The sequence below is a fragment of the Diachasmimorpha longicaudata genome, chromosome 1 (assembly GCF_034640455.1).
Source record: "Diachasmimorpha longicaudata isolate KC_UGA_2023 chromosome 1, iyDiaLong2, whole genome shotgun sequence".
Classification (NCBI taxonomy): Eukaryota; Metazoa; Arthropoda; class Insecta; order Hymenoptera; family Braconidae; genus Diachasmimorpha; species Diachasmimorpha longicaudata.
In genome coordinates, this window is record NC_087225.1 from 8811751 (window position 1) to 8839675 (window position 27925).

The 27925-nt window shown below is 38.4% G+C and overlaps 13 protein-coding genes and 1 pseudogene across 16 annotated transcripts in view; 6 read left to right on the plus strand and 8 right to left on the minus strand.

Moving 5' to 3' along the window:
- Nucleotides 1-8307, minus strand: part of LOC135172758 (calcium-activated potassium channel slowpoke) — a 77531-nt gene extending 69224 nt beyond the window's left edge. For all 3 annotated transcript variants that reach the window (XM_064139107.1, XM_064139097.1, XM_064139116.1), the window contains exon 1: nucleotides 5930-8307. In XM_064139107.1, coding sequence (XP_063995177.1) covers nucleotides 5930-6238 — 309 coding nt within the window. In that variant the 5' untranslated portion in view covers nucleotides 6239-8307. The remainder of the gene's footprint in view (nucleotides 1-5929) is intronic.
- A 155-nt stretch (nucleotides 8308-8462) lies between these two features.
- On the plus strand, nucleotides 8463-12832 carry LOC135172770 (set1/Ash2 histone methyltransferase complex subunit ASH2). 2 transcript variants are annotated; one of them, XM_064139129.1, is made up of 9 exons: nucleotides 8463-8621; nucleotides 8759-8914; nucleotides 9395-9573; nucleotides 9744-9916; nucleotides 10239-10413; nucleotides 11011-11219; nucleotides 11654-12112; nucleotides 12211-12462; nucleotides 12528-12832. In XM_064139129.1, the coding sequence occupies exons 1-9, from the start codon at nucleotides 8599-8601 to the stop codon at nucleotides 12630-12632; spliced, it is 1731 nt and encodes a 576-aa protein (XP_063995199.1). In that variant the 5' UTR covers nucleotides 8463-8598; the 3' UTR covers nucleotides 12633-12832. The 2 variants fall into 2 exon arrangements, with proteins under 2 accessions (XP_063995199.1, XP_063995208.1); XM_064139138.1 differs by lacking the exons at nucleotides 8463-8621; nucleotides 8759-8914; nucleotides 9395-9573; nucleotides 9744-9916 and adding an exon at nucleotides 9940-10094.
- LOC135172852 (bolA-like protein DDB_G0274169) lies at nucleotides 12737-13947 on the minus strand. Its single transcript, XM_064139274.1, has 4 exons — nucleotides 13640-13947; nucleotides 13184-13395; nucleotides 12996-13064; nucleotides 12737-12939 (listed from the first exon to the last, which is right to left on the minus strand). The coding sequence occupies exons 1-4, from the start codon at nucleotides 13659-13661 to the stop codon at nucleotides 12859-12861; spliced, it is 384 nt and encodes a 127-aa protein (XP_063995344.1). The 5' UTR covers nucleotides 13662-13947; the 3' UTR covers nucleotides 12737-12858.
- Nucleotides 13948-14214: 267 nt separating this feature from the next.
- On the minus strand, nucleotides 14215-14701 carry LOC135172838 (histone H3-like; annotated as a pseudogene).
- A 178-nt stretch (nucleotides 14702-14879) lies between these two features.
- On the plus strand, nucleotides 14880-15292 carry LOC135172879 (histone H4). Its single transcript, XM_064139360.1, has one exon. The coding sequence runs from the start codon at nucleotides 14940-14942 to the stop codon at nucleotides 15249-15251; it is 312 nt and encodes a 103-aa protein (XP_063995430.1). The 5' UTR covers nucleotides 14880-14939; the 3' UTR covers nucleotides 15252-15292.
- Nucleotides 15293-15374: 82 nt separating this feature from the next.
- Nucleotides 15375-16483, minus strand: LOC135172859 (histone H2A). Its single transcript, XM_064139288.1, has one exon. The coding sequence runs from the start codon at nucleotides 16436-16438 to the stop codon at nucleotides 16061-16063; it is 378 nt and encodes a 125-aa protein (XP_063995358.1). The 5' UTR covers nucleotides 16439-16483; the 3' UTR covers nucleotides 15375-16060.
- Nucleotides 16484-16672: 189 nt separating this feature from the next.
- LOC135172868 (histone H2B-like) lies at nucleotides 16673-17106 on the plus strand. Its single transcript, XM_064139317.1, has one exon. The coding sequence runs from the start codon at nucleotides 16704-16706 to the stop codon at nucleotides 17073-17075; it is 372 nt and encodes a 123-aa protein (XP_063995387.1). The 5' UTR covers nucleotides 16673-16703; the 3' UTR covers nucleotides 17076-17106.
- Nucleotides 17107-18453: 1347 nt separating this feature from the next.
- LOC135172875 (histone H4) lies at nucleotides 18454-18848 on the minus strand. Its single transcript, XM_064139345.1, has one exon. The coding sequence runs from the start codon at nucleotides 18804-18806 to the stop codon at nucleotides 18495-18497; it is 312 nt and encodes a 103-aa protein (XP_063995415.1). The 5' UTR covers nucleotides 18807-18848; the 3' UTR covers nucleotides 18454-18494.
- A 114-nt stretch (nucleotides 18849-18962) lies between these two features.
- Nucleotides 18963-19490, plus strand: LOC135172832 (histone H3-like). Its single transcript, XM_064139235.1, has one exon. The coding sequence runs from the start codon at nucleotides 18999-19001 to the stop codon at nucleotides 19482-19484; it is 486 nt and encodes a 161-aa protein (XP_063995305.1). The 5' UTR covers nucleotides 18963-18998; the 3' UTR covers nucleotides 19485-19490.
- Nucleotides 19491-19801: 311 nt separating this feature from the next.
- Nucleotides 19802-21177, minus strand: LOC135172804 (histone H1-like). The gene has a single exon (XM_064139198.1). It carries the CDS (start codon nucleotides 21109-21111, stop codon nucleotides 20437-20439), a length of 675 nt encoding a protein of 224 aa, XP_063995268.1. The 5' UTR covers nucleotides 21112-21177; the 3' UTR covers nucleotides 19802-20436.
- Nucleotides 21178-22930: 1753 nt separating this feature from the next.
- Nucleotides 22931-23448, minus strand: LOC135172864 (histone H2A). The gene has a single exon (XM_064139301.1). The coding sequence runs from the start codon at nucleotides 23414-23416 to the stop codon at nucleotides 23039-23041; it is 378 nt and encodes a 125-aa protein (XP_063995371.1). The 5' UTR covers nucleotides 23417-23448; the 3' UTR covers nucleotides 22931-23038.
- Nucleotides 23449-23641: 193 nt separating this feature from the next.
- On the plus strand, nucleotides 23642-24233 carry LOC135172871 (histone H2B-like). Its single transcript, XM_064139330.1, has one exon. The coding sequence runs from the start codon at nucleotides 23678-23680 to the stop codon at nucleotides 24047-24049; it is 372 nt and encodes a 123-aa protein (XP_063995400.1). The 5' UTR covers nucleotides 23642-23677; the 3' UTR covers nucleotides 24050-24233.
- Nucleotides 24234-25405: 1172 nt separating this feature from the next.
- On the plus strand, nucleotides 25406-25874 carry LOC135172843 (histone H3). The gene has a single exon (XM_064139262.1). The coding sequence runs from the start codon at nucleotides 25419-25421 to the stop codon at nucleotides 25827-25829; it is 411 nt and encodes a 136-aa protein (XP_063995332.1). The 5' UTR covers nucleotides 25406-25418; the 3' UTR covers nucleotides 25830-25874.
- On the minus strand, nucleotides 25672-27374 carry LOC135172812 (histone H1-like). Its single transcript, XM_064139210.1, has one exon. The coding sequence runs from the start codon at nucleotides 27345-27347 to the stop codon at nucleotides 26673-26675; it is 675 nt and encodes a 224-aa protein (XP_063995280.1). The 5' UTR covers nucleotides 27348-27374; the 3' UTR covers nucleotides 25672-26672.
- Nucleotides 27375-27925: the final 551 nt, after the last annotated feature.

A 27925-nucleotide genomic window follows, 5' to 3' on the forward strand; every position in this document is an offset into this window, starting at 1 on the left:
GTGTCAATCTATCGAATTTTCTATCTCCCTCGAATGCACTATTTTGAAGAAATATTTTTTCAAACTGAAATGAACATAACCCCGTTGACCTTACGAGAGACTTGGCAAATGATTTTTACATCGCAATGATTTTTGGCAGAGCTAACGATAAAAGCTACAGTCAGTTTTTATATACATTCGAGTGCATAGATCGTTTTAATTGCTATCTAGACGCATCCCCGAATTACACATTGTCTGAAATTAAATGGATGTTAGTGTTTCCAGGGAGATCTAAAAGGTGTACGTTGGTTGCCAAGTACTAAACCCTTTGAATAATTCTCTGAAACATTTTGTCCATTGGAGACTTAATTAATTTCTTGAGTGCTAAGTTCTCCTCCGTGTAACCATTAAATTTTTGCTCCTGATTCAATAATAAATTTTCTCTCATTCCATGATTGGTTACCTTCAAATTTTCACAAATATATTTTAAGACTCAATCTCACGGCGGATAAGTAATACTGCATTAATGAATTTTTTATTCCAACCTGAAACTGAAGCTATCGAAAACGGTTCTCCTTTCATCCCGACCAAAATGACTTTAGCCAGCACATCCTTCGATTCCTCATGAAATAATTCCATAACTCAATAATTTAAAATCCCCGGAATATTTCGTGAGGCAGTGAAGAACTGCTGGTCTCTGCACGTGAATAATCGAGTGGCTGGCGACCGTTATTTCGTTGGGTTTGGATCAATAAAACGAGATTGTTCGCGCGGGATACGATGAGAGTCAGGAGGACGATCGAGAGGTCGTCTCGGCGAGAATATATATACATTTCTCCCTCAATTTACCCCGTGTTTGTCGGGAAATCTCTTCCCTTTCATATAGATTGAGCCATTCCTCGGATTTGTCTGACGGGCAGAGAGGATATTCCCGAGATTTTCCCATCTCAAATAATAATATATTATGTTACAATTGAAAATAAGTCGGAAATTGCTGTTCTACCCCTTACACTACTATTTTTTTCCCTGATAAATTCGCAGTCTTCCGAATAGTTATTCATGATTTACTTTTATCATCTACAATCTAGTACTCATTTGATTTTAGTAATCATCAGAATAATTAATAAAATTGAATTTTCTGTCTATTGAACCTTCAAAACTACCACTGTTCATCTAGAGTCAACAAATCATCTTCACAGTAACAATTCTCAGTTATAAATTTTCGGAACAAATGTCACCGAATTATCTCGACGTTACAGTATTTTCGCCCCTGGTTAACATTCCCCGCAGTAAATGGTGCTAAAGGGACGCGAGATTTGAAAATCAAACCCAGAAAATTACACAGCGAGTTTACGTTACCACTTGTGGTAGTCGTCAACCTTTTAACCCACTCCAACCGCCTCTACATAGTAGAATATATGGCACTGTGTTCGTGAGTCTTGATTCGTTGAATAATTCATTTTAATCCTTACCACCGAATTTATTTCACGTCACGAGGGTGGAGATACCACACTATCTGACATTACCACTCCCTGGACCCATACATTTTGGTGTATAAGTTTGATGGCGCCCCAGTGGACATTTTTACTTCAGCCAAAAATTGTATTTGATGGTAAAGTAGAAGCGGTGAAAATGAAGAAAAATTTTTCAACGTTTGCTTGCCTTTCATACTTAAACTTCACTCAAGACTAATTACATATTCTCCACATGGTAACACAATTGACTGGGTAAACCCCAGAACTTTTACCGATGACTTCTCAATCGATTAAAGCTAAAGTGTTTAACGTGAGTCACAGAAATGTCCGCAAAACCTCACTTAATTTTTCCAAGAGAAACCAACGGTTTGTAAAACCTTGACCGAATTATCAAAAATAATATTTGTTTTATTGGAAAATTTTTTAGTGTTGCAGGGAATAATGGATGCTTGGCAGCGTGGAATAATGTCGCAAAAAAAAAAATTGCGAGTGACAAACGTATTCTGTGTTGTACATGAAATTTTCAAGAGCCCACTTGCCAGAAGTATTGCTGTGACAGTCGTGTATCTCTCATAAAATCAACGGTTTATACCGATATTTCACAGCCCTACACCTCTTCACCGATCAGTTTCTCCCGAAAAAAAAAAGTGTCAGAAAAATAATTCTACTCCACATATTTTTCTCCACTGAAATATTTTTTTTCAGCATCAAGGGATTTTGTTGCCGGTTTACTCTGAGTTCTAATTTTTTTTTTTTGGTTCACGCTCTAAAAATTCTAGTCGCCGTTCTGACGTGGTCCGCCACCCGGTGCAAACCATATTTATATGTACTGCCGTAATGAAAGCTGAAACAGAAGACGGGGAGATGGAAGAGAGGAGGAGGGAAACAAGTGGTTTACACCTGAGGGGCTTTCGACGGAAACTATCGCAAAGAGGCAAGAGGACCTCGAACCCCCCCAGTTATTTGTATGTACAAGACAGGTCACGGCGCATACGTGGAGGCTATGTACATAGGCTGTGGTTATTGCTCTGGATATTTAAATTCAATACAGTCGATGTTATTTTTTTCAAGGAGAAAACACTAAACAAGTGGGTAACAGCACGTATCGAGTGTAGTAAACTCGTCTCCATTATCCCTGGAACCGATGGCCACGACGTCAGAGGTTAACAATTGAATAATATTCAACCCTTGAATTTTGAATGTTCTAAAACACATGCAATTTCAAATCGAGTAAATAATTTCACGTGAATAACCGATTGTTAAAAAATTCCAGATTATTTCCCGAAAGGTCCAGGATTAAATTTACAACAATCCACTCACTCCCTAATTCCCCGATAATTCTGTACAACAAAAAAACAATCGACGGACGAAACCCCTGTCGCGGTAACCACTTGAATAAATCATTTCCAAATCAATTACCTCCATCCCTTTATTCCAACTGTTTACTTCATCGCAACCCACGTGCGCGGTTTTGCGAAAATTTAAGCGTTGACTCATTCCCGTTGGGTGTAAATTTATATATCACCAGAAATGCCTAGGTACTGCTACATTAGTCCAACTATTGGCAGTAAAATTGGAATGAGACGTCAGCGGTAAATGAGATCAGAGTGCATGTGAATGTGGAAAAAACGTTATTTGATATAAAACAGCAATCTACGTATCTCAATTTTCAAAGGCACCTTAGATAGTTTTGCCCACGTTGCGACAGTCATTAGCCCTGGCAGACAGTGCTATTACTGTTACTAAACCTACTGTGTCCCGACGCCTCAGTTTGCTCAAGGTTTCTACGTGTCAAAACAACGCCTGCAGGCCATTGTAGAATTGTCATTCATGATTAGATCGAGCATATACTGGGTAATTAACGCGGAAATTAATATTTTTATAATCGCATCGGATGACATTTTTTATTTGTCCATCAATGAGGCGTAAGTGGTGATGGTAATTTAAACAGTATCACATACACACTGGGAAATAGTGGTATGTAATTGGATGAATTGAATGAATTCGAGTCCCCGTAATTAATAATTAACGCCCGTATCAATCAGTGGGGTTTTAATCCTCTGTACGTGAACGAGTCTTTTACGATCGCATTGAAATATTTTATTTTGCGAATTGTAATGAAAATAGATGCTCAGTATTCGTGGAAAATTTATTCTTCGCCTCTTTGAAGGGCAACGCTCGTCTTCGGTCATTACATTTCAGGTACAGGGAAATGAATATATATAAATTTATCATTTTTAATCCGAGTACAGTTGAAATAATTAGAAATATTTGGGGAACCATACTAAGCGATTCAAAGTTGTCATTTCGCTTGCAATTATTATTTCGCATACAATTTCCCTACTTCGCAGTTGAAATCTGTGGAAATCAATGGATTATGACAGGAAATGATGGAAATTTTGTTCCAAAAAGAATTGCCGAGTGACTGATGAAAGTGTCACGCTGATTTCATTAAGAGAGTGACCAGAGAGAGAGTGAGAACAAAATACAGCAAGTGACAACGTCGCTCACTTGGCGACGTGTAACTCGATAAGCCGTACAAGTCACTTTTCAAGCGAAGAGAACTGCCACCACCTCCCTCGGCGACGTGTAACCCAGTTAATAACAAGTATATCATTATCCAACTTGGTTTTTTTCAAGTCTGAAAATCCCCAGTGATACTACCATCAATTCTTTAAAAAAAATATTTCTCATGCCAGCTTCCACCTTTTCAAAGTATTTAACGAGGTTCACTAATTAATGGTAGTGCGACTCCATTTCACTAATTGTGCATTGACTTTACAAACATACTTCGTTGGACGTAAATGACAAGGGAGTTTTGCTTCACAGCGACACAGAAAATAATATTTTAATAGTATAGTAGATGCAATTAATTGTTTATTGATTGTGGAACCTCATGTCTCGATACTTTGCTTATACACCTATGGAGGAAGTTGTGGCCTTTGCATTTTAAGACGTAGCAAAACCTCTAGCAGTGGAAAGTGTCAGGAGGGCGTCAGTTGCGGGTAAAAAGCGAGCCGAAGGGCTATAGGTTTAACTTTCAATTTGTATGGGAGCCAAAACTCCTAGTGATTCCTATTCAATTTATTTTGCACCTCTAGGACACACTTCCAGATGTCAGTCCATTTAGACTGATGATATTTTTATGTCGTTGAACTGAATCGAATGATAAAAAATAGTGATATTGGGTTAAATGAATTTCAATTTTCCATGTCAAGCAGCCCAAACAATAAAATAAAGTCGTGGCCTCACGTGTTTGAGATTTCCGAGAATTCATGGCTTTCTGGGATTAGGATCAGTAATAAAAAGAATATAAAACGGAGAAAGTCTCATTTCTTTGTCCCCAGCTACAGAGAATAATTTCGATTATTTCGGTCGCCGTGGCGATAAAACGCCCCCAGGAGGATAGAATCGAGCTTTTCCTCTTCTCCTTTCTACAACTAAGCCCGATACAATTTCATTGCTTGGAAATTTACGAGAATCCTTCTGAGCTGAAAGTGTGACCATGGCTCTCTAAATATAGCCTCCAAACTGGCAAAATGAATTTGACTCTATCTGTGCGCCTACATGAAATGAAATGATAAAAAACAATGGATCTGAAAGCTAAGGAGACATCAGTGGAGTGCACACACGCATAGAAAATGTGGAAAAGGGTGACCCCCTTTTCGTGATGACAGCTTGTCTGAACTTCTGCGTTACGCATAACTGGGTCAAATCCATGTGACGGTTTTTCCAGTGAGTGTAAAAATAAATGAGGAAGAAAGTATTAATATTTCAGTTGGGAAATAATACGTGGATATCGGGGAGATTTTGGGGTGCGAATGGATGATTCTGAAAGTAGTCAATGCCTCAACTTGGGGTAATCCAAGGATACTCAAACATTTTTAAAGTTGTTCGAACAGAACGAGAGCAAATAAGCCGATATTGGTTATTGAAATGCCGCGGTTGGGAGGAAAATGAGCCCTATTAAATGTTTGCATGAAGAATTCGAAATTTTTAACAAGCGTCATAAAAATAAATTCAAACAATATATAAACTATTACAACAATTCTTCAACTACCACCTCATGACATCAAAACGAATCTTTTGAACGATAATTGAATTAATTGAATCCTGATATCCTCGAGTTTCTGGTTTTCCAAAACAAACGAAAATCGTTGCAAATTTTCAAATGCATTAAAATAACAACTACTATAATTATTACAAGACAACCGATTTTCACAAAAAAATCTCAAACGAAAGGCCCATTGAATAAAATTGGATCTTTTAACATTTGGTCGCGTTCAATAATACCGAGATTTAAAATGAAAAAAAAATCATAGTTCACCAGCGGAAGCGGAAATGACGAAAGAGTCCTTAAAATCCTATATTCACCCTTCTCATACCCTAATAGTTATGCTCCCCCACAAAATAGGAAACGTAAATGTGAACAAAGAGAAAGCTTTCATTCGGAAGTGAGCAATTATATCACTCACCAGAATTCGTCCAGTGGTAGTCTGACCGGATATGAGTTCGCCGGCCCAATCCTTAGCCTCTGTCATAAAAGTCCCCTCAAACTCCTTGCCCTGTCGGGCGGCTTTTTGCTCCTTCTGCTTCGGATCATTGGGAGAAAATTCAGGCTCTTTTCGACACCAGAGAAAGGCGAACGCACGCCACAGGAGTACAATAAGGAGTCCAGCGAGAAATGTGAATATACTCGATAATAGGAAGCACCACCATTTTCGTTCAGAGAGGCAGTCGTCTACCGGAGGCCGCTCGGTCGACCCGTCGCATTCCGTCGTCATTCCGGCAGATCTCTGCCCCCCGGGTCACACATTCACCGGCCCCTTCGGCCAGCCACACGCTGTAGACGTTTGATTCGATGATGCTTCATAATTTGTATCAACAGCCCAGCCCACACAATTACACGTTATCCCATTCGATTGTAATCATCGGCAATTTGTTTTCATTTTTCAGCACAAAGTAAACCGAATGAAAATAAACAATCCACTATTTATCCCCGTAATATTCTCTTTCTCGTCACATAACACCTCACTGTCAATAAATTATACTGTTTATTTCCACTAATCACTCGAAAATATTCACTACTGAGTGCGGCATTAGGATAAATGTTACATGAAACACATACACAAGTATTATATACACATAACCCAGTGAAGTGAGGACCCCGCTTGCGCTTTCCACGTCTAGCGTTGACCCGGAAGTCACAAGGTTGCGCGAGTCGCCTCCTGACAGGCCAGAAGCTCTCAAAATTTCAAATAAGACGATTAAAATTGTACTTGAGTACGACAAAAGGCCCCCATTCATCAACACTGAATTATCAAAGCCAACGCACTCACCCCTCAATCCTCAACACCCAAAATGTACCTAGCACTCGTGATTTTTCCCTTTCGATTGAATTAACAAATTATAATGCGATAATTACTGTCAGATGATAAAAACTCAACGTATCTCGTGACAATCCGCACTGGCCTTCGCGCGTGGCGAAGGAGGTCGCCCGTACGAACGGGGACGAGGAAACCCTCCACTAGAATTCTTCACCAACACAATTCACACATACACCCTACAACACCACCTCTCCGTACTCCTTTATCCATCCACCTTTTAGTACAAACCATTCCCCCTTTATCCTCTTGTAGTTTTCTCCTACTCCAGTTTTACCACCACCACTGAGGAGGGTATCCCCCACGGCAACAAGGGTTTATTGTCGCGAGTGGGGTTACCTAGCTCGCCCACTGGTTCACTGGTGGATTTCTCACCCCCTCTCACCGACCACCGAAGGGCCAATTTAATTTCAAATTCCCAATCGCTCCAGTAAATAAATGTAAAATCACTGTTTTGTCACAATATTTGTTATTGCACTCACTCGGAGTCATCCAGGGGCTTGCGCTCGGAGGTCAGGGGATGATTATAATGTTTTTTTCGAGGATCTTCAATGTTCTCTATCGTTTACTCATCCATGCCATCGGGAAACGCGCGGGCACACACCAACGATACGAAACCAGTGGTAACACTACCCTCTGGATAAAAAGTTTTTTTAACGTACACTAACACAGTCTGTGGCAATCAATACGCAACAATGGTACCGCCACCAATAAGCTCGGAGCTTTTCGTGACGTAGAGACTTGAGGCGCGCCCTCTCGAATAATTCACGTGCAACCCCACATGCTTTGACATTTTTAGTTCTATTGTTTTGGCGTTTCGGGGGAAATTTGGAGGTTTTGAGGAGCTCGATGGGAGCTTTTTGGACTTTGGATCGTTGACTTGGGGAGTTATCGGGGGATTCGTAGACGGAAATTTTTTTACTTCGGGGGTTATCAGTTTATCGGGGGTTGGGACACCCCTGAATCACCGAGGACACTCGAGTCACACCGAGAGGGACTTCGTTACGCGCCGGCGTTTGAGCTTTCTGTCACCTGCGCGTGCACAACATCCCGTTATCGGAGGTGAACTGCTGGGCTTTGAGAATTTTCTCTTTCCGCCACTGGGACTTATTCCGAGAAATGTTCAATTATTTCATTGTCATTATTTCGACGCGGGGTGCACTATTGATTTTCAAATAAATATATCGCGTGATGGTTTTGCCTTCAGTATTTTTTTTATTGATTGAAAATGTTCGATTCTCGATGCTACGTTGATGACACTGGGGACTGCTGGGATATTTGTTTATTTATAATCGAATTATTCACTTTCTGGGTGGCAAAAGAATACGCGGGTTCTGCTCGGAAAGTTATTGTTCATTCTAGTGATTTTTTTTGCAGAGGTTGAGGTGATGTTTTTTTTTTGTTGAAGGTTAATGAAACTATCCAGAATGTCGATGGAATCCTCGAGGACGAACGATCGCACATGGACTACTAACGATAAACGAATACACGGGTCTCGTTAATTTAGAATTTTGAATGAACGCGATGCGCATGGACAGACGGGGCTCGACGCATGCGTCAAAATTACCGCAACTTTGCGGCAGAAGTTCAATACTCGTCTCAAAGATGGCGGTGGAAAAATCAGGGATTTTTCGTCGATAAAACAGGAAAAAAACTTTGATAAAATACAAATGATCGAGTGTTTGTTATTTTCACTGGAGAACCTGTGAGTTCTGGAATTCTGATTGTTTATAATTAATTGCGAGAAGTGATTCTAAACCATGACAGACGACAAGATCGTCAGGTGAGTGGAGAACTCTTAGAGACGCAGGGAATAGTTTTTGAACTAGTTTTTAGGTCGTTGCGGTTACTTCGGAGGAGGTTATGTGCATATATTTATTTCTGTAATTATTTAGTTAACGATTTTGGGTTTTTGTCTAGTTCCACTGAGAAAGCGGAATTAACGGAGAGTAATCCGAGCAAAGAGAATCAGAGTGCTAATGTTGACGATGAGAAGGAGAAAGTTAAGGGGGAGGACACCGGCGAAAAGGGAAATTGTAGGAATGCCGCAAACGGGGATGCTAGCAATTGTTATTGGTAAGTTAACTAATAATTTTTATCTGACCCGACTTTCTTCCATTTATTTATTTTATTGAATTCGAGTGAATTTTCTCTCTCAACTGCTGTTCTAATTTACTACAGTATGTACCAACAAACTTTTCCAACTAATATTTTATCGAAGGATTGTGGCGAAGATTGGGTCTAAAACAGTCCATCAGTTGAAAAGAAAGGAAAACTAAGACTAATGATGATAATAATATCAAACTAAGTAGAAAATTTCACAAAAATTAAGTCAAAATAAATCTTATTCGATTTCTGGAAATGAAATACAGCACAAATTAAATGTGATCGAAATGAGTGAGGTGCATAATCATTATTCCGAACCCTATTTTCAATCAATTATGAAAATACATTAGGCTATACAGTAGAAGAGTAATTTTCCGCTGCTTTTCAAAACGAAATCCTCTAAAACCTGGGTCCACTCGGTCAATATAATTTTCACGTTAATTATTCCAGTGGGAAGGACAGGAACCTCAATATCGCGGAATTACTGTGCGCCAGTTGTTCGAGATGGTTTCATGAGTCATGCATTGGCTATCAGTTAGGCAAATTAGTTCCATTCATGATGAATTACATATTCATGTGTAAAAATTGTTCTCCAACTGGCCTGGAGAGTTTCAAGAAGAATCAAGCCCGTGAGTACCTCTCTCTAATTTTTTTATACTTAATTAATCCTTCTATGCATGTGTATGAAATATACCTATTATTTGTTAGTGCGGTGCAGTTCCGAATGAATAAATGACAATTAGAGTTATTTTGGTTTGCTAAATGAGTCCATACTGATGAATTTTTATTCACACTTTAGAATTTCCACAAATGTGCGTCACAGCGATAGCTAACCTCCTTCAGATAGCCCAGAAGGATCCAGAGCAACGAATGCTGTTCAATAAAGACCGAGATATCATTCCATTTATCGAGTTACACTGGGAAAGTATGACGACAATGCCTAGGAGAGTTACCCAATCTTGGCACGCGACAGTGAGTTTCTTTTTAACTTACGAATGTTCGAAATATATATTTCTGTAAATTTAGACATTTCGAATTATGGAATGGACATATTTTCCGTTTGATGGGTTTATGCGCGAAAAAATTTTGTTTGCAATCGTTAATCACACGACTAGCTAATTGTTGGAAACGCTTAGATTTTCACCAAACGGTATGAAAAAAAATTCATTTTTATGTTCATAAATGTTGTTCATCATGTCGCTTTCCTACCCCAACGACTGTTCATAATCAGTCCCTCCCTTCATTAGCTTCTATTCAATGACGCAATGAATACTACTTTCCGAATTACTCTCAGATCCACAGAGCATTGTTGAAAGATGTTGGAACTCTGTTCACGATGGATGAGAACAACACGGATGGACAATTATTTGGATTGACAACCCCAGACCTTGTGCTCATTAAACCCAATTACGAGGCTATGATTAAAGGTGGGCATTTGAAGATAACTGAGATGGGAGTCCAACATGTGGGTGAGTATATCATAATGTTTTTTAAAGTAACTCCGTATGAATTTGCAACGGTGTGCGATTCAAGTAGCGATGAAAAAATTGTGAAGTAAATAGGAAAAAGCCGTCAAAAAACAGAAAAAATATCATGCAAGTTTTGCTGATAGAAGTCTTATGCAACTCCAATATAATTCTCCGAGAAATAGCTTCTCATCAAGAATTGAAACGTCTGAATTTCATTCTCTTCATGATTCTATTAGACAAATGTTTGATCAAAGGCAAAGATGATTCTGATGGCAATTATTATTATATAATTAACATCGACTAGAGTATGAAACTTATGAATTTAAAAATACTAATTAAAGCACGATGACCAAAATTTTTGGATAATTTGATGCAGTACATCGCGAATAGCTCGCTTATCTTATCAGTTATCAGAGCTACAAAAAAAAACACTTATACGAAGAACGGAAATCAATGTTTCATTGAATCGTGATGTTAAACCACGGTAATGAAGCTTGATCAAACATTTGTCAATTTGTTTTTACATGCATTTTTTTTAAATTAATTTTTAACGAATGAGTAAGTTTGATAATAAATGTCTATGTATCTATTCACCAGTACCGTTGGGCTCCGGGCTTAGAGGACGAAACGCTAAACGTAAATTGCCGGGTGAGGGCACAGGGACTGGTCCAGGAAAGAAGGGACGGGGATCGGATCTATCCACTCCAAAATTACCAGCGCATGGATATCCACTGGAACATCCATTCAATAAAGATGGGTACAGATACATTCTGGCTGAACCCGACCCACACGCTCCATTCAGACAGGTAAATAATTTTTTTTTAAATGAATGTTAATTTTTATTTCAAACCTTTATCCCGAAAAATAATTAACAAAAATCCTGACTTTAAACGTTTCCTTATTCAATTTGTCATTTTCACGATATAAAATCCTTTATTTTGTGATTATACCATCGAAAATGTGAATGATAGCATTTTGATAAATCATTATAGCAATTCTTGTTACTACGTTAGCACTTTTCTACCCAATGGATTCTCTCTTCATGTATAATTTCTAGGTAATTTCTTTCATCTCATTTTTTGTATCTATTTTTCAATTCGGTTATAGGCTGATCAATCGAATTGTCTTAGTGATCTTACCTGTTGTTGTTCGAGCTTCACAAAGGCTTGTCACGGTCAACTTATATTTTTCTGAAATGCGGACCTCGCCAAATCATATCTCCTTCAATTGTTATTCTTAGGAATTCGATGAAAGCAGTGATTGGGCTGGCAAACCAATTCCCGGCTGGTTGTACCGAGCCCTGAGTCCCAGCACAGTCCTCCTAGCTCTACACGATCGAGCCCCTCAGATGAAGGTATCAGAAGACAGACTGGCTGTTACTGGAGATAAGGGTTACTGCATGGTTAGGGCAACCCACAGTGTCTCCAGGGGGACTTGGTACTGGGAGGCAAGCATCGAGGAAATGCCAGAGGGTTCGGCTACTAGACTTGGCTGGGGGCAGGACTATGCAAACCTCCAAGCTCCTCTGGGATACGATAAATTCGGGTATTCTTGGAGGTCCAGAAAAGGGACAAGATTCCATGAGAGCAGGGGGAAACACTACAGCAATGGATACGGTGAGGGCGACACTTTAGGGTTCCTCATCATTCTACCGGATGCCTATGACTCTTCACATATTCCGAATACATATAAAGATCGTGTAAGTGTTGGAGATTTACATAATGTGGGATTAATGATGGCTGTAGTAATAACACCCTCAAGCCTGTAAGCAATTAATGACATGTTCAATTTTTCCAGCCTTTAGTGAAATTCAAATCCCATCTTTACTACGAAGAGAAAGATCAAGTTGCTGAAGCGCTGAAGGCACTCAAGCCACTCCCGGGAAGTAAAATAGTATTTTATAAGAATGGAGTATCGCAGGGTGAGGCGTTCATCGATATGCACAGGGGTGGCTACTACCCAACTGTTTCTATTCATAAAAGTGCAACAGTTTCAGTCAACTTCGGACCTAATTTTAAATTCCCTCCGCAAGACACTTCCTTCCGTGGGGTGAGTATTAAAAAATATTGATGAAACTTTTTATTAAATTTTAATTGAAACAATTTTGCATTCAGATGTGTGATAAAGCGGAAGAAGCAATGGCTGAGCAGTCAATGGCAGACATGCTCTATCTCAACGAAAACGAGGGAAAGCTCAGACTGGACACGTATTCCTTATGACATTAATGAAAATTTTCATTTCGATTTTTCATTCTGTTTTGCGTTAAATTCGAATAAACGGTGGTGAAAAATTATGATCATAAATGTTTTTCAACTCACGCCAATCGTTGTGGATAATAACTGTATTCATAATCCTCGTCGATATTGTAAATTCATAAAACGAGGTTTGAAGTGGATAATAAATGATAATTTTCAAAATGTTTTATTGTTTTCTAAGATGAATTAATTATTTACCGAATCCTCCTCTACATGCTGGACTGGGGGAGACTGTCTGACTGCTCTGTTCCCATTGGGCTGGTGTTTTCGCCTGCCATAAAAGAAATTTTATAATTTTGTCAAAGGTCGACAAGGGTCGGCACTTACTACAATTGATAGAGCATGAACTCCATTCTTCAATTCGTGCTGCAGCAATTCGTTGACCATCCGATGTCTCTTTAAACAAAAGAAAAATTATGGGCATTGCATAAATGGAAGTTATGAGGATCTAAAAATTTTTTTCAATGGCATGGACGTTCTTGAGGGAAAACAAAAAATAGTAATTTATAGTTTACTTTTATCAGAGGTTGATCACTGAACTGGTCTGATACCACGACGACTTTGAAATGTGTCTCTGAGCCCTCGGGAACATTGTGCATGTAAGATTCATTGAATATTTCTAAAAACGAAGGGCTCAGGCCTTTTTCCAACTTTACTCTGATGGCATTTTCAATGGGTTTGTCAACTCCAGTCATCTTGCTTAATGTTCTTAAAATGAGGAGAGTACCTGAAATGGCATTATTGGCGTTAATATTATTCTATCAAATTCGGATAGAGCTTTTAGTTTGAAATCCTTCATTCCTGTGCTTACTTTTAGTATTAAAACGATAAAAACACAAATGATGGGTTTCTTTCGTTATTATAGATAGTAGATCGTTTGAAAGTTAAGACAGAACCATTTTCACGCGAAATTAGAACCTACTCCAATATTTTTACGAACATAACCTTAATTTGAAAGTGTATCAACTTACTTCGATTCGGAAGTCTATTCATTGGTTGTTGTCCGATTCAGTCATGAGTTGTTAAGTAGTGTTAGCGTGGATGATATCCAATGTTGAATGGAGAATATTCACATGCAATAGGAGTAGGATGATTGGTTTGTCTGTATGACGTGTAGTCAGCTGTTACATTCGCCGCTCGTGTTATGTAGTTGGAAACATGGTTGGTTAGTTCGCTAGAAATTTGAATGACACAATATGGAAAAGAATAGCTTAATTGCGGATAATAGAAATAATTATTGGTATTATTTATAGAAATCCTTTTAGTTGTTCCAATGATGTCTTTCGATTGTATTATTTATGTTTAGTTATTTGTTGGTCCAATGCTCATATGCACTAAAATATTTATGAAAAAAATCTAAAATATATTTTGAAGGCGGCAGTTAATTTTTGTGTTTCAAATGATAAGGTCAATTAGTTATAAATAGAAGGATATTAAATAATTGAAAACGGGGCAAAAAGGAGGTATTACGGTTTTAAATTAACGTGAAAAACTTCATTTAAAAAAAATAATTCTATGAAAAAGAGATTTCGTTTGTATGAATTGATTTGTGGCCCTGAAAAGGGCCGATTATTAAAGCATAAAAATTTTTGGAAAAACTTATGCTCTCTCTCCACGGATGCGACGAGCCAACTGGATGTCCTTTGGCATGATGGTCACTCTCTTTGCGTGGATAGCGCACAGGTTGGTGTCTTCAAACAGACCAACGAGGTATGCTTCGCTGGCTTCCTGGAGAGCCATCACAGCTGAGCTCTGGAATCTCAAGTCAGTTTTGAAGTCCTGTGCGATCTCACGAACAAGTCGTTGGAACGGGAGTTTACGGATGAGGAGTTCAGTACTCTTCTGATAACGACGAATCTCACGAAGAGAGCTGTTCCGGGCCTGTAGCGATGGGGCTTCTTGACTCCTCCAGTTGCGGGTGCACTCTTACGAGCGGCTTTGGTAGCCAACTGTTTCCTCGGAGCCTTTCCTCCAGTTGATTTACGGGCAGTTTGCTTAGTACGTGCCATGGTTGTTGATGTTGCTTAGTCAAAGAGAACAGAGCGAATGAGGTAACCGGCCAGAGTGCGCCTCTATATGTATCGTCGTCCTGAAACCTGATTGGTTCAAAGTGCTGGGTGGGAGAATCGTGTCATATGCCACGATTGGTGCGTTCGCAAGGAGTGGGGGAATATCTTAGGCAACATCTATAAAATACGTATCATACGGAAAAAACGTATTAGAACCATTTATCCCTTCGTGACTTACTGACGTTTTTTAACTCAAGTTAAAATGACTGGCCGTGGAAAGGGAGGAAAAGGATTGGGAAAAGGAGGAGCCAAACGTCATCGTAAAGTTCTTCGTGATAACATCCAGGGAATCACTAAGCCAGCTATTCGTCGTCTGGCTCGTCGAGGTGGTGTTAAACGTATTTCTGGTCTGATCTACGAAGAAACTCGCGGTGTTCTGAAGGTCTTCCTTGAGAACGTTATCCGTGATGCAGTCACCTACACCGAACACGCCAAAAGGAAGACAGTGACAGCTATGGATGTTGTCTATGCGCTGAAACGTCAAGGACGTACCCTCTACGGATTCGGAGGTTAAACGCGCTTTCAACGAATTAAAAAGAATCGGCCCTTTTCAGGGCCACCAAATATTTAACACGTTGGATTCTTAGTACCGTTATCAACCCAGCTTCTATATATTAGTATTTTATCTAGGAATCAATAGGTACCTCGGAATTTTTTTATTATTTTACTGCAACTGATTTTGCGGAGACAAATTTTTTCGAATCCTTTTACTCTTAGAAAGCGATTTAAAAATTAATAATTCACAAAATGATGGATTATAATTTGATTCGTTATCAAATTTGAGATCCAATTAAGCTCCATGGCATAATCGTTAATTTTTTTTCTAAAATAAGTATAATAATTAGCGAAGGCGACTTGCAAAATTTTGTAAATATTTCGAACGCCATCCAAGAAAATATAAAAAGAAATTTCATCTCAAAAATTGAAAAAAAAAAACAATAGAATTAAAGATATTCTATAGTTTCACAAAATACATTTGTACTCACAAATAAATGAAGTAGAAAAATGAGTTTTTTCTTAACTCATTGACCATATATCATGGACCTGTTACTTGTTTGAGTTTAAGTACATAATGTCAAGAACTTTTCGCTAGTGGTTATGAATGTAATTTACAGTTTTAAACAAAAATCGCCTAACATTCCGTGATTCAGATATTTTGAATGTTGTCACTTAACTAACCAATATGGAAAATAAAATGATCAGTGCTGAACTCGCCCAATGGGTAACTCCCTGAACTTAAGTAAGTGAAATAGAATATGTCAACGTTAAAATATTTGGTGGCCCTGAAAAGGGCCGATTTGGTTGTAATGGATGAGATCCAATTTAAGAACTGCTTTTCTCAGTCTTCTTGGGAAGAAGAACAGCCTGGATGTTGGGCAGTACACCACCCTGAGCGATGGTAACTCCTGACAGAAGCTTGTTCAACTCCTCGTCGTTACGAATGGCTAGCTGAAGATGCCTGGGAATGATCCTGGTCTTTTTGTTGTCACGAGCAGCGTTACCTGCCAATTCAAGAACTTCAGCAGCCAAATACTCCATGACTGCAGCAAGGTATACTGGAGCTCCAGCACCGACACGTTCGGCATAATTTCCTTTACGTAGAAGACGATGAATACGACCCACAGGGAACTGAAGCCCAGCCCTTGTTGAACGAGTCTTTGACTTTCCCTTGACTTTGCCACCTTTGCCACGACCAGACATGGTTATTGAATAACTAGTGACGTTAAAAGAGAACGAAAATATCACGTCTACGACGATAATAATTATAATGCTACTAGATTGCTTCGCACCCATTATATACACTCGGACGTTAGGACTGCCGAGCCAATGCGCGCGCACGAGTGAACCAGCTGAACGCTGATTGGTTCGGCGCTGTATATGCGTAGTGTATTAAAAGGAAGCCACTTGATCAGGAGTTTCACAGTTCACCTCTGGTTTCAGTCCGTGAATACTACATCCAACTACGATGCCACCAAAGGCTAGCGGTAAAGCTGTGAAGAAGGCTGGTAAAGCCCAAAAGAACATTACGAAGAGTGACAAGAAGAAGAAGCGCAAGAGGAAGGAGAGCTACGCTATCTATATCTACAAGGTCTTGAAGCAAGTTCATCCCGATACTGGAGTATCCAGCAAAGCCATGAGCATCATGAACTCATTTGTCAACGACATTTTCGAGAGAATTGCCGCTGAAGCTTCACGATTGGCTCACTACAACAAGCGCTCTACCATCACCTCTCGTGAAATCCAAACCGCTGTTCGTCTACTTCTTCCCGGAGAGTTAGCCAAACACGCTGTTTCAGAAGGCACCAAGGCTGTCACTAAATACACTAGTTCCAAGTAATTTGGAATAACACCAATACCATCGGCCCTTTTCAGGGCCACAAAATTTTTATAACGTTGATGATTCAATTAGTTGAAATTTATAAATCTAGTCATGCACGGCTTGATATCTTTACCAATTATCAATCACACAGCAATATTTCAAGAACATCCAACGGGATACAAAATTAAACTTCATAAAATCCAATATCATTACTCTGTATACAATAACTGATTCGTCCATTGAATATATATTCTGTAAAATTGCATTGTCGAATGGGACACCTAATGTCTGCACTTTATTATGAAAATCATCCTACGGGATCAGTCGAAAATTTTTCTATATAATTTTTATATGCGACGTGTCACAGAAAACGTCAATTTAGAATCGTCTCTTATTTAATTAGTAAATATTGAAAATGAGCCGTCCATCTCCGTTCTCGGTTGGTTAGAGATCTGTGTTGCCACTCAAGGGTAAATGTAAAACTTCAATGATGCGTCAATAGTATATTATTCAATGTGACAAAATGCATATTAATATATAAATAAAAATAACACGAAATGGTTACAAGGTAGTAGAATCGAGTTTCTTTAGAAAGTAACAGCACGAAAGTCGATATTTAACCCAACCTACCATAATTTAACACTTGGTATTTATTAATATAGCATGATATTGCAACTGTTGGTTGATAATTTGACAACAAATCAATTAACACAGCTTCTATCTGGCAGTGATTCAAAAGAAGATTTTCGACATGGTTTTCATAACCTTTCTTCATGTTCTAGTTCGTCATGAGAACTGAGCGTATTCGTTCTGGTATTCTATTGTAATTTTGAGGTTATGTATGGAAGTGTAAAGAAAAACACCAAAATGTTTATTCACTTAACGCATTTACGATACGACTTTAAATCTGAGTCATGTTAATGTTACATGTCAATCGTCACAACGCAAGTGTTCTTAATTTATTTAGTAAGGATAATTTTATAACGAGGCTAGGCTTGAATGTTGAGGATGGCTTACATTTTTTTTGATTGGAAAAAATGAAATTGGATTTAATAGCTGGTAGAACGACTTAAGTTATCTCGAATTTTACCTGTTTATAAATTTCAATCGAGATGATAAAAGAATGGTTATAAATGATTTTGTCCAGAATTAATTTAGTCCGATAAAAAATTAGGCTGAAGTCTCATTTGTCATTTTAAAATTTGTATTGAAAGTTGACAAAATGATATTCAATACTGCATAGTATGAGGCTTACTTCTGGCATTACCTACAAAGTTTTTTTTTTAAATAGGAAATTCAATGATTGTTATCATGTTATTGCGAATGAATAAATAAATAATAAATAAGTTCGCCTCTATCGAAAATTGCATTGCTACGTAAGAAGATGTGGTGGCCCTGAAAAGGGCCGATTTTTTTTTGTTTCGTTGACAGCAGCGTTTAACCTCCAAATCCGTAGAGGGTACGTCCTTGACGTTTCAGGGCATAGACAACATCCATAGCTGTCACTGTCTTCCTTTTGGCGTGTTCTGTGTAGGTGACTGCATCACGGATAACGTTCTCAAGGAAGACCTTCAGAACACCGCGAGTTTCTTCGTAGATCAGACCAGAAATACGTTTAACACCACCTCGACGAGCCAGACGACGAATAGCTGGCTTAGTGATTCCCTGGATGTTATCACGAAGAACTTTACGATGGCGCTTGGCTCCTCCTTTTCCCAATCCTTTTCCTCCCTTTCCACGACCAGTCATTTTAACTTGAGTTAATAGAAGACGTTACACTCGGCAAGTAAGCAGGAGCTTGTGATGCCATTTTCACAGATGTTTCCATTTTTATACACTATGCGTAGGCCACTCTCCCACCCCTCGTACGGGCGCCAATGGCAGATCACCACACCACTCTCCCCACTCTCGTCTGTAAACCAATCATAATTTGGAACAGGAATGTATATATATAAAGTTTATAACCTTAAGTCATTATTGCTGTCCCGCACACTTCTACGTACAGGTTCTGACGCAATGGCTCGCACCAAGCAAACAGCTCGTAAATCAACTGGAGGAAAGGCTCCGAGAAAACAGTTGGCTACCAAAGCCGCTCGTAAGAGTGCACCCGCAACTGGGGGAGTCAAGAAGCCCCATCGCTATCGTCCAGGAACAGTCGCTCTTCGTGAAATTCGTCGCTACCAGAAGAGTACTGAGCTCCTCATCCGTAAACTCCCGTTCCAACGACTTGTTCGTGAGATCGCACAGGACTTCAAAACCGACTTGAGATTCCAAAGTTCAGCTGTGATGGCTCTTCAGGAAGCCAGCGAAGCATACCTCGTTGGTCTGTTTGAAGATACCAACCTGTGCGCTATCCACGCCAAGAGAGTTACTATCATGCCAAAAGATATCCAGCTGGCTCGTCGTATTCGTGGAGAGAGAGCTTAAATTTTATGTTCTCAAATTGAAACAATCGGCCCTTTTCAGGGCCACAAAAGAGTTTAAACTAGTAAAACTTAAAGGCGTTGACTTAACCCATTGCATAAATTACTAATGATTGACTAACTTTTCACTTTTATACAAGTAACATATCTGATAAAATTTAAAGATCTAGAAAATGATATAGACTTATTACATTGCTATAGACATAATTATCCAATTGTCACCTTTATAAAATCTTCTGATATAATAATTTATACTGTTTAATCTCCAAATTAAAAGACGTTTTTTGTATAAATTTCTTTGTAGTAGCTATTTTTCAAAACCAATGTTGGCGACATTGTCTTTATATAATGGAGAAAAATTTGCTTAAAACTAGGCATAATTCTAGCGGTAAAAAATTTATGACAGAAATTTGCACGGCCACTAGTCAAATTATAATTCTAAATGCAATTTTTGCATAAATATATTGTTTTTCAAACATTCGATGTTTGAAAAACATCGTCTACCTGCAGACTCAGGTACTCACTGAATACCTGCATTCGTGTCTCAATTTAAAATTGAATATAATTTTATATAAATTTAAAATTCGTGTCTTAATAAAAATCTTTCAAAATATAGGACTTGGTGAACTTGTCCACAATTTCATATAAAACTGTTCTGAATTAATTATTGATGAAGTCGCCTGTAATTATTCGTATTTTATAACACCTCGAGACTATTGCAAGATACAGACAATCAGGTACGTATTTAAAGTGCTTTGAGGTTACTCATGAAAGCCCTTGCGATATCACTAAAATGTTTAAAAAATTGGTAAATGACTACTTGAAAATGAATTATAAACGAGACATTTCGGTATTCGTTTTTTAGCGATTGAGATTGTTACGTTCAGAAATAATTATTGGCCCTGAAAAGGGCCGTTTGGTTATGAGGGTGGTGAAATTGAATTGGTGAAATCAATTCACTTCTTCTGGGCTGATTTCTTAGCCGCTGCTTTCGTTTTGGGAGGAGCAGTCTTCTTTGGCTTAGGTACCTTCGGTTTAGCTGTTGGTCCCTTTGTAGCCTTCTTTGCCTTAGGGCTCTTCGGTTTGGCGGCAGCTTTTACTACCTTGGGCTTGGCACCCTTTTCAGCAGCTGGTTTTTTCGCTGCGACCTTTTTCGGTGAAACTGGCTTCTTCGTTTTGGGTTTCGCTGCTTCAGTCTTCTTCACAGGCTTTTTCGCAGCAGGCTTCTTCGGTGATCCTTCCTTCTTGGTAGTCTTGGGTTTGGGTTTTGGCTTCGAAGCGTCGGTTTTTTTAACGGCAAGCTTGAATGAACCAGAAGCGCCACTTCCCTTAGTTTGTACCAAAGTTCCAGCTGTAACAGCTGACTTAAGATACTTCTTGATGAAAAGTGCGTGTTTAGTTGTATCAATCTTGTAGTTTGCAGCAATGTACTTCTTAATAGCTTGAAGAGATGATCCATTACGTTCAGCAAGGGTCTTCACAGCGGTATTAACCATGTCAGCGGTGCTCGGGTGAGTTGGCTTAGGTTTTGGATTTTTCGCCTTGGTTGCCTTCTTAGTAACTTCTGCTTTTGCTGGAGCAGGCGAAGTCGTTGCCGAAGCAACTACGGGTGATGCAGATTTATCAGCCATTTTGCAGTGGACAGATAGTAAGTCGATGATCGTCAGTGGAACTGAATTATCGGAATGAAACGTCACAACTGCACCAAGTAACTAGGCGTTTGAGCGCGGACCATGGAGACAGACCGGCACATACTGTCACTCAGACTTCGCCGTCACAATGCTACAAACGTGTCTCTTTTGTGGTATTTTAATTTTTTTAGGATTGTTTCGATAACAATAACGGTTTTCTGGATGTTACATTACCTGCAAAAATGTTTAATGAAAATACACAATTTTTGTTTTCATTCGAAACCGTTGAAATTCATGCATTATGGTTCGAAACGTCGCTCTCGTAGTTTAGGTGTTTCGGGTACGTTTGCATTTAAACTTTTGTATTATAACTAATATGAAAAATTTGTTTATTCTATAATTGTAATAACATACTACGATGATTAGCGAATACAGAAGAGAATCAAGTTTTCAAAGGTAATTATAATTGTGCTAGAATTTTGGCATTCTAATGTGTCTAGTCCGACCGATCGGAACGGCCCCGCTTAACAAATTATTGCTTACAATATGAAGTGAGAAAATATCTACGAGTTGAATATAATATTGATCACTATGGTATTTATTCTTAAAATACCCTTTCTCATAGAAATGATATTTAATTTCAGAACCGGTTTTTGTTATTTCACGAAAACGTCGCATGCGACAAGTGAAGTTCGACAAACGATGGTCATACGAAAAGCGTACACGTGTGGTTCTCTAATCGTTTTGAATGAAAATTTATAAATTTTGCTATTGCTACATATAACTTCTATCTCTTTATTTCGAAAACGTTCCTAATTAATTTAGAACGTTCATTTGCAATGAATTTGTTTAAATATATTATGAAGGCGGGTTTGACGTCTGTTCAAAGTCATCTGAACGGATGGTCTACAATCGGTTAAGAGTAATACTACATTATAACACTTGCAATGTCGTTTTGTACTGTAATACAACTTGACAAATTTATAATACATTTTTTTGATTAATTTTTTCATCTATGTTTACCAGACGCAAATCGGTAGAATGTACAATGCAAATCATTAGTCTAAAATTGAAACTTCTTTGACTAAAGATCTCAGCAAGTGATTTATATTTCTAGGTTTTAGGAAGATCCTGTTCGCTTAAAAACCAAAAAAAAAGGTTTCAGTATTACGAAACATTGCAGGAAAATAATGTTGAGAATTGTCCATTTATCCTAATAATGTTCTCAGAAAGTTGCATATTCTTACCATAAGTTGCAAAACATTTTTCAGAGATTTTTTGGTTCGGCACCAATACCTTAGACTTTTTTTAATCTACTTTCAAGGAGATTCGACTTTAATCCAGCATGAATGATATTAACAGTTATTTATATACAAACGATTAAATGAAAATAGATGAAGCGAAAAATCTGGTTTCGGAAAATTGTTGTATGATACATTACGGATACAAACACTATCTGACGAATTGAAATGCTTTATTGAATGGGTAGGAGTCACTAACTGCATTATTTTGGACTCAGCTGAATTTAGTCATTTTTTTTATCTAATTTGGAGATGGATGGTAGTTCACATCTAAGTTAGAAAGAAGTTCATTAATTGTTATTATCAAAATTCTAATCACCTATGTCATTCCTAAAATTTCAAATGAACTTTTCTTTGTAAATACGAAAAAAATGGAGAATATCATATAGATACGAAGTCGTTAAATATTGTTTAATTGCTATTGTAATGGACTTCCTAAGGGTATAATAAGTTAGGATTAGGAAGTTCTTGATTCAACCGCTATTTAAGCTAAGATTTAAAAATAGCCTAATTACGAATGCATAACACGTATTCAAAGTGTTGACAGAACAAGATTGAGTATTCTTCGGAAAAATATTTGGTGGCCCTGAAAAGGGCCGATTTGGTTATAATGGATGAGATCCAATTTAAGAACTGCTTTTCTCAGTCTTCTTGGGAAGAAGAACCGCCTGGATGTTGGGCAGCACACCACCCTGAGCGATGGTAACTCCTGACAGAAGCTTGTTTAACTCCTCGTCGTTACGAATGGCCAACTGGAGATGTCTAGGGATGATCCTAGTTTTCTTGTTGTCACGAGCGGCGTTGCCTGCCAACTCAAGAACCTCAGCAGCCAAGTACTCCATTACTGCAGCTAGGTAAACTGGAGCTCCAGCACCGACACGTTCGGCATAATTTCCTTTGCGTAGTAGACGATGAATACGACCAACGGGGAACTGAAGCCCAGCTCTTGTTGAACGGGTCTTTGACTTTCCCTTAACCTTTCCTCCTTTGCCACGTCCAGACATATCGACAAATTGTTAATTGAAGACTAACGCAGTGAAAGGCCAATAGATAGATAATGCCTCAAACTTTCTAAGTTAAGCATTTATAGCTTAGTACGCTCTTGCTACCGAACCAATCAAAACCGGGCAACCTGAGAGACGCGCGCATGTCTCTTCTGATTGGCTCGGCGTCGTGTACGCCAGAGCTCTTAAATACAGTACGATTCTTGCATCGTCACATTTTTACGGAACTTCGCAGTCTGTATAAACTGTAATTCAAGCATCATGCCGCCTAAAGCCAGTGGTAAAGCCGTCAAGAAGGCCGGAAAGGCCCAGAAGAATATCACTAAGAGTGACAAGAAGAAGAAGCGTAAGAGGAAGGAGAGCTACGCTATCTACATTTACAAAGTCTTGAAACAAGTTCACCCCGATACTGGAGTTTCAAGCAAAGCCATGAGCATCATGAATTCGTTCGTTAACGATATTTTCGAACGCATCGCTGCTGAAGCATCGAGACTTGCTCACTACAACAAGCGCTCTACAATTACTTCTCGGGAGATCCAGACTGCTGTTCGTCTTCTCCTTCCTGGAGAATTAGCTAAGCACGCTGTTTCAGAAGGCACAAAAGCTGTCACGAAATACACCAGTTCCAAGTAAAGTGGAACACCTTAAAAACAATCGGCCCTTTTCAGGGCCACAAAAATTTCACAATGTTGATGACTCAATTTACTCATTAATCGAAAATAAATATGAACAACTGATTACAAAAATATCAGACTAGATTGAAATGACTTACATTTAAAAGAAGTCACTGAATAAAATTTCAATTTGAAACCAATAATATCGATTAACGTAGAAATAATTATTGTTGAGCTCACTGTAAAATAAATGGAAGACAATTTTAAGAGAATTTGATTTTTTTACAGTAATTCGGCTATTCACGTATGAGACAGTTAGATTATCGATCTTTAATAAATTGCTCCATCTAGCTACTAAACAACAGCTTCCGAATATTCATGCAGCTGTATTGCACTCGGGATAATAGTGAATAATTATTTGAGTTCTGATAAATTTGTTGGACTTTTCGTTTTTTTAACATATTATTTTCACAATTTAATCAAACACCAAGTCGTAGACAAAATAGATCGTATTTAGCTATGGTTTTTACCCTTGGTCTTATAATTCAAAATTATTTTAACTATTATTCCTCGGAGAATACTCTGCATTATTTTCAATTTGAATAAAATTCCTGAGGACGAATTTTCAGCGAATAAATATCATAGGGCCATAAGGTTTTTTATGACCACCCCTTCCGTTCCTTTCAACACACTTATGCAATAAGATACATGATTCTTTCCCACCGATTTTTTACCAGGAAAGTTTCATATTTGATATTTATCTTTGCTTCTTAATTAAAAGGAATCTCTGACGATGTTCTAGGTTCTTCATATACATGGAGTAGTTTAATGATCAGAAAATGTTTTTGCAATTATCCAAATATTCATTGAAACATGTACCCATGTTAGCAGTTTAATTTTTTTGGACTTGCTATTTATCGTTGAACGTAGAAATAGTTCTTTCAGTGATTTATTTCACGTGCTTATTAATTTTGCAAAAAAATGAGAAATTGTCTCCTTTCATTTCAAATAAAATCTAGAATTGGCGAAATATAGTTTGTGCTAACGATCATTCCCTAGTTATTGGCTAAGACTTAGAGACAGGGCTTAGCTTCGTCATTTTTCAATTTTTTGCCCTCGTTACAATTATCATTTCAAATAAAGTATAAAGAAGAGTTCAGTAATCAAGACGAAAGTGGATGCTTGAGATACGAGAACCGGTAATATGCGCGTGTTGCTATAGAGGGCGCCCGCTATTTTTCCCACCACTTGTAGGTGAGCCAATGGCGTGTCGTCAGTTGGGGTCTCCCACCTACTCTTACGGACCAATCAGAATCTTGTAGGACACTATATGTACTGAGTTCGTAACATTAACATTTTATTAGTCTCGTCACTAAGAACGCACAACAATGGCTCGTACCAAGCAAACCGCTCGTAAATCAACTGGAGGAAAGGCTCCGAGGAAACAGTTGGCTACCAAAGCCGCTCGTAAGAGTGCACCCGCTACTGGAGGAGTGAAGAAGCCCCATCGCTACAGGCCAGGAACAGTCGCTCTTCGTGAGATTCGTCGTTACCAGAAGAGCACTGAACTTCTCATTCGTAAGCTTCCTTTCCAACGACTTGTTCGTGAGATTGCTCAGGACTTCAAAACTGACTTGAGATTCCAAAGTTCAGCTGTGATGGCACTTCAAGAAGCCAGCGAAGCTTACCTTGTCGGACTCTTCGAGGACACCAATCTTTGCGCTATTCATGCCAAGAGAGTGACTATTATGCCAAAGGACATCCAATTGGCTCGTCGTATTCGTGGAGAGCGAGCTTAAGTTGTTCTCAACTTCAACAAAGACAATCGGCCCTTTTCAGGGCCAAAAAATGATCATAACGTCGCCAATTCAATTTCTTAACCGATTAGTAGTTGCTACAATAATTATGAATATTTTCTTCAATTCAATATTTCATCAATAGGGTTTTTTTTAATTTGACAATATTTCAATTGATTCAATTTTATACATTTGAAATAAATTCCGCTTTTTAATCTACATTTAGATAGCTTGCGAAATAAATAGACAGAGACACGGAACTTACATTTTTAAGAATACAAGTGAATGTCTTTCCTACAATATGTTGAATTTAAATGAACAATTCAATCTATAAGTTTATTATCAATTTATGAATTTTTTCAATCAGATAAAAAAAATGTTGAATACGATTCAGTGTGAAAACATAAAATATCGATTCTCAAACATCCAAATAATCTGTAACAATGAACAGGATTAATAATTGACATTACCAATTATCTCAACTGAAATTTGTCGTGGAGTGATACATATGTAAAAAATGGTATATGCATCAAGGATGGCAAGTTGTTTTCTAGCCGAAATGCACCTGCTATATTTTTACTACGCCCACAAAGAAAATTTACGTTTTGTTATCAGAAGAGTGGACAGAGTGAATATTGTTATTCTAAGATAGAAATTACTCTTAAGGATCCAAATTTTTCAATTTCTCCTACTTTTCATCGAGCTAAATATAAATCTTCTGTGCAGCTATACTGAAATCAATGTATTATAGTAGCTCTAATTAGTAATTCTACGTTTATGAATGGTTATTGGCCCTGAAAAGGGCCGTTTGTTTAAAATCAGCTGAATCGATTTACTGTGTTGCATTCACTTTTTTGAAGATACTTTCTTAAGTGCCGCTTTGGTCTTCACAGGAACCGTCTTTTTCGGTTTGGGGATTTTCGGCTTGGCAGTCGGTCCTTTGGAAGCTTTCTTAGCTTTAGGACTCTTCGACGTTCCTGCAGCTTTCGCTACTTTCGGTTTGGTGGCTTTCTCAGTAGCTGGTTTCTTCACTGAAGCTTTCTTGGTTGAAGCGGCTTTCTTTGCCGTAGGTTTTGCGTCCACAATCTTCTTTGCAGGTTTCTTCGGAGTAACCTTCTTCGGGGATGCTTCTTTCTTAGCGGCAACCGGTTTGGTTTTCGGTTTCGATACGTCACTCTTCTTCACTGCCAGTTTAAACGATCCAGATGCTCCATTTCCTTTAGTTTGGACAAGAGTGCCTGCAGCGACTGCCGATTTCAAGTACTTCTTGATGAAGAGTGCGTGTTTAGTGGTATCAATCTTGTAATTAGAAGCGATGTACTTCTTGATAGCTTGCAGAGAAGATCCATTACGTTCGGCGAGGGTCCTGACAGCCGCATTCACCATGTCAGCAGTACTGGGATGAGTTGGTTTAGGCTTTGAATTTTTCTCCTTGGTTGCTTTCTTGGCTACTTCTGCTTTTACAGGAGCAGAAGATACCGTTGCGGAAGCAACTACTGGTGATACAACTTTATCAGTCATTTTGATTTGAAGGTAGAAGATGTCAAATCTCTTATGATTGAGTAAACGTAAAATATTCAAGCGCTCCACCTGCCTGTCGAGCACGGACCATGGAGACAGGCTTGTTATTCGGAATGCTACAAGTTTCTCGCTTCAGTGCTGTAAATCATGCCTTGTTTTTAATATTTTTTATTTTTTAATGATGTTATGCGAACAAGAGTCCATTCATGATCATTTGGCAATGTTAATAAAAGTGTAGACAACCTCAATACTTGTAGATAGGTGTGATAAAATCAGAAAACTGTGGAGAATGGCTCCAAATGTTAATGACGTACTTTAGGCATCTGGAGTGCCGTTGTGTTTAAACTTCAATATAATAAATGATTCATCAGACTTTTCAAGTTACAAGTTCTTATTGAATGGCATAAATATTAATGAATACAGGAAATCCTCAAGCTGTCATGAAAATACACCATAAGGGCATAATTTTAATGGTTTAATGTGCAGACTCCGACCAGATTGGAAGGGCGGTCTTAGGAAACTATTGTATAAAATGTGTACTGAACTAATAGTTATGCAAAAGACAGAAAGTCAAGAAT

Coding starts and splice junctions, on each gene's coding strand:
- LOC135172770 (XM_064139129.1), top strand. CDS start 8,599: ATGACAGACGACAAGATCGTCAG. Junction 10,414..11,010: donor GATGGGAGTCCAACATGTGG/GTGAGTATATCA, acceptor TCTATTCACCAG/TACCGTTGGGCTCCGGGCTT. Junction 12,463..12,527: donor AAGACACTTCCTTCCGTGGG/GTGAGTATTAAA, acceptor TTTTGCATTCAG/ATGTGTGATAAAGCGGAAGA.
- LOC135172852 (XM_064139274.1), bottom strand. CDS start 13,661: ATGAATAGACTTCCGAATCGAA. Junction 13,065..13,183: donor GTGATCAACCTCTGATAAAA/GTAAACTATAAA, acceptor TTTTGTTTAAAG/AGACATCGGATGGTCAACGA. Junction 12,940..12,995: donor TTCATGCTCTATCAATTGTA/GTAAGTGCCGAC, acceptor CTTTTATGGCAG/GCGAAAACACCAGCCCAATG.
- LOC135172879 (XM_064139360.1), top strand. CDS start 14,940: ATGACTGGCCGTGGAAAGGGAGGAAAAGGATTGGGAAAAGGAGGAGCC.
- LOC135172859 (XM_064139288.1), bottom strand. CDS start 16,438: ATGTCTGGTCGTGGCAAAGGTGGCAAAGTCAAGGGAAAGTCAAAGACT.
- LOC135172868 (XM_064139317.1), top strand. CDS start 16,704: ATGCCACCAAAGGCTAGCGGTAAAGCTGTGAAGAAGGCTGGTAAAGCC.
- LOC135172875 (XM_064139345.1), bottom strand. CDS start 18,806: ATGACTGGTCGTGGAAAGGGAGGAAAAGGATTGGGAAAAGGAGGAGCC.
- LOC135172832 (XM_064139235.1), top strand. CDS start 18,999: ATGTATATATATAAAGTTTATAACCTTAAGTCATTATTGCTGTCCCGC.
- LOC135172804 (XM_064139198.1), bottom strand. CDS start 21,111: ATGGCTGATAAATCTGCATCACCCGTAGTTGCTTCGGCAACGACTTCG.
- LOC135172864 (XM_064139301.1), bottom strand. CDS start 23,416: ATGTCTGGACGTGGCAAAGGAGGAAAGGTTAAGGGAAAGTCAAAGACC.
- LOC135172871 (XM_064139330.1), top strand. CDS start 23,678: ATGCCGCCTAAAGCCAGTGGTAAAGCCGTCAAGAAGGCCGGAAAGGCC.
- LOC135172843 (XM_064139262.1), top strand. CDS start 25,419: ATGGCTCGTACCAAGCAAACCGCTCGTAAATCAACTGGAGGAAAGGCT.
- LOC135172812 (XM_064139210.1), bottom strand. CDS start 27,347: ATGACTGATAAAGTTGTATCACCAGTAGTTGCTTCCGCAACGGTATCT.